This window comes from Teleopsis dalmanni, unplaced genomic scaffold (genome assembly GCF_002237135.1).
Source record: "Teleopsis dalmanni isolate 2A unplaced genomic scaffold, ASM223713v2 unscaffolded_contig_1083, whole genome shotgun sequence".
Taxonomy (NCBI): domain Eukaryota; kingdom Metazoa; phylum Arthropoda; class Insecta; order Diptera; family Diopsidae; genus Teleopsis; species Teleopsis dalmanni.
In genome coordinates this window covers 2,423-10,287 of record NW_024032465.1, presented here as the reverse complement: position 1 = coordinate 10,287, position 7,865 = coordinate 2,423, and the positions used below count along the sequence as shown (strand labels likewise).

At 36.3% G+C, this 7,865-nt stretch overlaps 1 protein-coding gene across 1 annotated transcript; it reads right to left on the bottom strand.

Moving 5' to 3' along the window:
* Window positions 1-2,555: 2,555 nt before the first annotated feature.
* LOC119663903 (uncharacterized protein K02A2.6-like) lies at window positions 2,556-7,522 on the bottom strand (the record flags this gene model as incomplete). The annotated part of the gene is made up of 6 exons (XM_038073494.1): window positions 2,556-2,987; window positions 3,789-4,841; window positions 4,911-5,756; window positions 5,832-6,333; window positions 6,499-7,036; window positions 7,085-7,522. Coding segments are annotated over 6 exons (3,809 nt in total), but the record flags the coding sequence as incomplete, so codon positions are not given.
* Between the last annotated feature and the right edge of the window lie 343 nt (window positions 7,523-7,865).

Below are 7,865 nucleotides of genomic sequence, written 5' to 3'. Positions count from 1 at the left end.
TTTTAAGCTGTACCACAAATAGAAACTGTGAAAAAGCGTCAACTACTATTAGCCACATAGACTGGAGCACTGAGCCAGCAAAATATGTATGTACTCATTGCCATGGTCTTTCTGGCTTTGGCCACTCATGGTATTTTTGTTTCGAACTTGCACCCGCAATTTGACAAACGCTGCATTGTGCAGCCAGTTTTTCAATGTCGTTATTAATATAATGCCACCAGCAGTGTTGCCTACCGAGTTGCTTCATCTTAACGATGCCAAAATGGCCGTCAAAGAGAAGCTTTAAAACTGACTGATGCAAGGATTGAGGTACAACGACTCGAGTAGCATCTGTCTGCAAATAAACCAAATCACCTCGAATGAAGAAATCATACTTACGAAAAAAATAAGGAAGCAAGTCCATGTCGCCATCGGCTAATTTTGTCGGCCACCCTTTCGATATGAAAATTTTTATTCGTTTTAGTACGTAATCGTCTTTGTAGTGCTGTTGTAGCAATCCGACGTTGATAAGTTTATCATAATTTTCTATTTAATAACAATTCTCCAACTTATCGAACTCAGGATCTAGCCCACAAGGCAGGCGTGATAAGACTTCGGCGTTTGAGTGATAGGCAGTTCTACGAAACTGTATCTTGAACTGATAAGACATCAATGTAATTGTCCAACGTTGCAACCGATGTGTAGACATTGAATGCAAATTTTTATTTGGACTAAAGATGCTTACTAAAGGCTTATGGTCCATAACCAGAATAAACTTATGACCAAACAAGTCCTGATGAAAACGATTAACTCCAAATATTATCGAAAGTGCCTCTTTTTCGATTTGGCTGTATCGAACTTGATGAGTGTTGTGTTCATGATGCGGAAGCAATGGGGCGCTCTGTGCCGTCTAGATTCCGATGAGCAAGGACAGCCCCATATGATGAGGCGTCAGTAACTAGGACTAATGGTAGGTGTTCTTGAACATTTCGGTTGCCTCTATTATGTATCGTTTTAGAGCTTGAAATGCTTGTTTCTGCTCAGTTCCCCAAACAAATTTGATATTCTTCCGACGTAACTAATTGATAGGAGCGACCAATTGCAAAAAATTTGGAATAAAGTTATGGTAATAATTCACTTTACTCAGAAATGCTTCGACTTATTTTATGTTTGTTCAGCGTAGCAACTTTTTTACAGCCTGAAAACCTTTTTCATCAGGTAAAACACCACTTGCACTAATTGTTCGACTTAAATATTCCAATTTTTCCACCAAAAATTCACATTTTATTTGTTTATAACCGCTTTCAATTAAAACTGATAAAATTTTTTCCAAGCATTGACGATGTATGACGAGTTTCAGCCGCGATGATTATATCTTCAATGTAATTGACACAACCTTCTACACCTAGTATAAGTTGTTCTAAATATTTCTGAAATATAGCAGACGCGCTGGTAATTCCATAAGGAAGCCGTTGATATTGAAAAAGTCCAAGGGGTGTATTGACTACCAAAACTCTTTTCGCTTCTTCGTCTAACTCGATTTGTAGGTAGGCATCCTTCAGGTCAGTTTTAGAAAAAAACTTTCCATATCGGACAATATGAAGTAAGCTTTTTCGCGTTGGTAATGGATATTGATCGATATCGATTTGTTTGTTCTATGTTTTTTTTGAAATCGCCGCAAATACGAAGAGACCCATCTGCTTTTGTAACTAATACAACTGACGAAGCCCACTCACTAAATTTTATTGGTTTCCAAATTCTACTATCAGTCAAGCGTCGCGGTTCTATTTTAAATGGATTTATTTGAGCGAATGGAATAGGTCGACTTTTACAAAATTTACTCACTGCCCCTGATTTTAAATGTATTTTTGCTTTAACTTGCTTAATTGAACTTATACTATTTCTCTTTCAATATTTATTTCTCTTCAATAATTCCGTTAATTGTGAATCATTGCTTATTAAGGCAATTTGGCGAATCTCATATCTAAATTTTTCAAAAAGGTCAGTGCCAAATAATTTTTGTCCATTACGAATACATACTACCACTAAGGTTGCTGTTCTCTTTGTTTCACCATATTTTAGTTCTGCACTAATCTCTCCAAGTGTGTTTACCCGATTCTTGCCGTAATCAAACAATTCTTTTTTACATGGACGCAACTTTGGTTTGTTTGATTGTTCGTATGCATCTAAGGTCAACACTGAAACAGTTGCTCCTAAATCCATTTGAAATTTTATTTGAGTATTATGTATTAAAACATCAATAAAAACATTTTTGTTGTCTTGATGCGATAAATTATTTATACTTAAAACAGAATCTATTTGTAAAATAGAATTATTTTGTGCACTTGATTTTTTTTTGTTCTAAGCTATGGGTAGTATTATTAACAGACATACAAACAGAAGCAATATGCCCTTTTTCCCACACTTGTTACACACAGCTTTTTTAAACTTACAATTTTGTCGCCTATGTGAAGATCCACAACCTGAGCATGATTTCAGCATGTTTTTTGTTTTTGTGTTTTTGTTTCACTATATTTGTTGATTTTGTTCATAAATTTAGCTTTGACAATGTTTACTTCAACATCGTCGTTTACTTTGTCTTTGATTTTGTTTACTGTTTTTTCCGTCGCTTCGAAAACTTCAGCAATGAGCATCACCTCTGAGAGTGGTGGATTAGTTTTTTGCATAGCGCTTACGCGAACAACATCGTGTAGAGTGTGTACAATCACTTTGTCGCGTATCATTTCCTCTGTATAATCGTGACCACATTTTGGTGCGCTGCGAATAAATTTGTACTCACGAGCGATTTTGCGTAAATCCGTTATCCATTCTCTGTAAGTTTGGTTTGTAGACATTGCTGTTTTGTGGAACTCATGTCTGGCAGCAACTACATGTGTTTTTGATTGGAATAATTCGGTAAAACTTTGCATTAATTCTTCAAATGTTTTGTTTTCCATCTCACTTGCATCAAAATTGCTGCGTAATATGTCGTATTTTTCTGTGCCTATCTAGGTCAGAAAAACAAATTTGAATCTTTCTTTTGTAATGAACCCCTTTACGTGGGGCAGTCTATAGCTGGGATAGTTCAACGGTGTCCAGGGTACTTACAAGACAATTTGTAGTTTTGGACTCGACTCCGATTCCCCGCGTAATTTCGTCTGATTCACCCGTCCCTAGCCTCTGTTTTATTCAAAACCACAGTACTTTTATATCTACTTCTTCTTTATTGGTATTACATATATTATTCCAGTATACTAGAGTTTACAATAAATTTTATTTTTATTACGATATAGAGATTTTATCTTGAGCAATATAATTCTTAACAAAAATATCTTAACAATTTTCATAAATAGAAAAAAAATAGAATTTATATATACAAGTCTAGATATTATTTCACTACAATAGAGTTTACAATAAACTTTATTTTATTATCATATAGAGATTTTATCTTGAGCAATATAATTCTTAAAAAAAAATATCTTAACAATTTTCATAAATAAAAAATCGAGTTTATATATACAAGTCTAGATATTATTTCAATACAATAGAGGTTACAATAAACTTTATTTTATTATCATATAAAGAGATTTTATCTTGAGCAATATAATTCTTAAAAAAAATATCTTAACAACTGAAGTAAATACAACCGACAAGATTGACAGTTTATATTTAACTCAATTTAGTTTACATTTCATTATTTAAGATTGTTTAAACTAATGCAAAACATACTAGATTATAACACTTTCTCCGCCCTTAATTTTTGACAAAGTTCAAGTTTTCCTGAAATCGTCGGATTCAAATCGATTTACATCCTTCCGAATACGACAACTTTTTCGAAGTTGAACTACTTCGGTAGAACGTTCTTCACTAGGCATTAATGTTGATTGGCTAGATGAAGGCGGTGGGGCATTGATGAAATTTGGAGTGAATTCAAAAATTGGTTGTGAAGAGAGGTCAGAGCTACTTCTAGTTTTAAGCTGATTAACATGACGTTTGATGTAACCAAAAGATGTGTTCACTCGGTAAACCATTTTACCAAGTTGTTTCACAATAACTCCTTTTATCCATTTTTCCCCTCTTGCGTAGTTTCGAGCGAAGACGGGTTGCTTTAGACTAAATTTCATTTTCCGTTTCGAAGCTTCAAGGTGCTTTCTAGGCGATTCAAACAGTTGACTCAACAAGGTACGAACAGGCCTTCCATGTAAAAGTTCTGCAGGTGATTTACCCTCAGCATTCGGCATTGCACGATATGTTGCAAGATATTTTGATACAGCGAATTTGAGAGACAATCCATCGTCAATGTTTTTCTGAACAGCAGTTTTAAAAGATCTGACGAATCGTTCGGCTAACCCGTTTGAGGCTGGATGAAACGGCGCTGTTGTTATATGTTTGATGCCAAGTTTTGAGCAAAACTGTTTGAATGCTTCAGCTGTAAATTGCGGACCATTGTCACTTACGATGGTTTCTGGTATACCTTCCAGAGAAAATATAGAAGACAATGCTGATATGGTGTCAACCGTTGTTGTTGTAGATAGTTGTACAACGAACGGAAATTGTGAGAAAGCGTCGACACAAATTAGCCACATTGAATTACAAAATGGACCAGCAAAGTCGATATGTACTCTCTCCCAAGGTCGATCAGCTTCAGGCCAGCTTACGTATTCACGTGCGTGAACAGGATTTGCAATTTTGCACACATCACAATTTTCAGTTAATTGTGCGATGTCTTTGTCAATATTAGTCCACCAGACATGTTGTCGAGCTAGCTGTTTCATTCTCGATACTCCCCAATGACCATCATGAAGAAGTTTAAGAATTTTCTGCTTAAGGGAGGCTGGAATGACAACCCGGTTGTACTCCGTCTGGAGGCAAAGCAAATTGTTGTTTAGTATTAAAGCAAAGCGATGATTGAAAAATGATCGAAGATCAGCATCTTGAGGCATTAGCTTTTCAGGCCAACCGTTTGTAACGAGAAAATAAACTCGGCGAAGAATTGGGTCATTTTTGGCATGCTGACGAATTATTTCAGCGTCGATAGGTGTGTTAAGTTCATTGATGTTGAAACAGGATTCTTCATGATCAAAAGTTTTATCTTCACCAACAGGTAAACGAGATAAAGCATCGGCATTTCCATGCTCAGTAGTTTTACGATACCGAACATCATACTGATAAGCCATTAGTATAATAGCCCATCGCTGTAAACGATGTGACGTCATCGACGGCAACTGCTGAATTGGATTAAAAATGCTAACAAGAGGTTTGTGGTCAGTAACCAAGGTGAATCTTCTTCCGTATAAATATTGATGGAAACGCTTGACTCCAAAAACGATAGCTAGCCCTTCCTTCTCTATCTGACTATATCGTCGTTGATGAATGTCGAGAGTTTTAGATGCAAAAGCAATAGGCCTTTCTGTACCGTCAACGTACGTATGCGAGAGCACGACTCCTATGCCATAGGAGGAGGCATCTGCAGCTAGAACCAACGGTAAATCTTCCTGATAATGTGCTAATTGCGCTGCATTGAGAATATGCGTTTTAAGAGCTATAAATGCTTGTTGTTGTGCTGTACCCCATGTGAATTTTACATTTTTTCGGCGCAGCATGTTGATTGGCGCGGATAATTGCGAAAAATTAGGTATAAAATTATGGTAATAGTTTACCTTACCCATGAATGCTTCTGCTTGCTTTAGATCTTTAGGCGGCTGCAGGTTTTTGACTGCTTTTAGTCCTGACTCATCTGGCAATATACCTTTTGCACTAATTTGACGCCCGAGATACTCGATTTTATCTCGTAGAAAGAAACATTTTTCTTGCTTGCATCTGATACCATTTTGTTGCAAAATACGAAGTACTTGTTCTAGGCGGCTGATGTGTTGTTGAAATGTAGGTGCGGAGATGATGATGTCATCGAGATAATTTCCACAACCTTCTACGCCTTGAAGTAACTGCTCAAGATATCTTTGGAATATAGCTGGAGCGCTTGCAATCCCAAACGGTAAACGTTGGTATTGGAATAAACCAAGTGGAGTGTTGACAACCATTATTGTTTTTGCTTCATCGTCGAGTTCCATTTGTAAATACGCATCCTTAAGGTCGATTTTTGTAAAATGTTGACCGCAATGAATTTTATGGAAAAGACTTTCGCGTATGGGCAAAGGATATTGTTCAATGTCAATTTGCGCATTGACTGCTTGTTTAAAATCCCCACAAATTCTTATGGAACCATCAGCTTTTGGCGCTAGTACAATAGGCGAAGCCCATTGGGAAAACTTCACAGGTTTCCAAATACCCGCATTTGTCAATCGATTGACTTCTTTCTTGAAAAGTGACATTTGCGAAAATGGAATTTGTCGGCTTTTGTAAAATTTCGGATGTGCATTTGGCTTTAAAAAAATACTGACCTTAAAGTTTTTTATTGTGCCAAGAGCTGGTTCAAAAATATCACCATATTTCTTACACAGCTCGCTAATTCTGTGTGATTCACTTTCAAAAATGTTACAAATTTGTTGAATCTCAAACCCGAATTCTTTAAATAAATCGAAACCGAATAAATTGTTACAGTTTTCGACATCCACGACAACGATTACCACTTCCCTTTCTTTTCCGCCACATTTGATATCTACGCAAAGTTCACCAAGCACTGGAATTTCATTTTTGCCAAAACCAAATAAGGTTTTTGTACAATTTCGCAACTTTGGGCAATTTAGAGTTTTGAATGTTCGCTTATTTATTAAAGAAACTGTTGCACCAGAATCCATTTGGAAAGACACAATTTTATTACAAATTTCCAAGTCAATGTAATTCTTATTGCTTTCAGTTTTTACAATACCTGTTAGACTGTTAATTGTTTCAACAGTACCGATGTTGTGACTTTTACGACGATAATCCTTCTTCTTGTTTTCATCACCTGAACTACGTTTGTTGTTCTTGTTTTGTTTTGACATGCACACTGGCGCAATATGTCCAATTTTGCTACATCTATTGCAAACAGCATTTCTAAATTTACAGTTTTCTCTTGCATGAGAGTTTCCACAGCCAGAACATGATTTGAATTTTACTTTATTATTGTTATTGTTGAAAACACCCGGTTTTTTTATAATTGTACCAACTGAATTAACAGGCATTGAGTTTTCGATCGTTTGTTCTTTAATTGTTGCCACCGTTTTAGTGGTTGTTTCGTACAATTCTGCAATCTGCAAAACATCAGCAAGTGTCGGCTGGGGCTTTTGGAACGCAGCCGTGCGCACTGCATCGTGAGGTGTACGTATAATAATTTGGTCACGAATCATATCATCCACGAAATTGTGTAAACAATTCTGGGCTGAGCACGAAAAGTTACACTCTCTTGCCAATCCGCGGAGATCGGCTACCCACTCTCTGTATGATTGATGTGGCTTCATTTCCCTTTTGAAAAAATCGTAACGTGCAGCGACCACATGTCGTTTCGACTGGAAATGATCCGTTAGTTTTTCCGTTAAATTTTCGAAAGATTGTTCTTGTATTTTCGTGTTACCGAAAAGATTTTTTAGCAGCTCAAAATTTTCTGTGCCAATCCAAGACAAGAAAAATGATTTTTGTTTTTCACTGCACTGAACTGAATATGCTAAAAAATGTTGGTTAAGTTGTTCTAAGTACGATTCCCAGGTTTGCTGTTCTTTCGAAAATTTGTGAAATACTGGAACAATGTTGTTATTTCTTTCAGATACACCGGCAGTACCTTGTTTTTGGAACATTGAGTCCATCCACTCACGTTGTTGTTTCAGTAAATTTTTTGAGAACTCTTGTTGTTCTTTAAGCAATTGCTTATAAATTTCACTTTCGCCCGGCATGATTGTATGTAAAATTGAACGGTACGAAATAAGCGTGAAAGCGATTGATTAATTGCA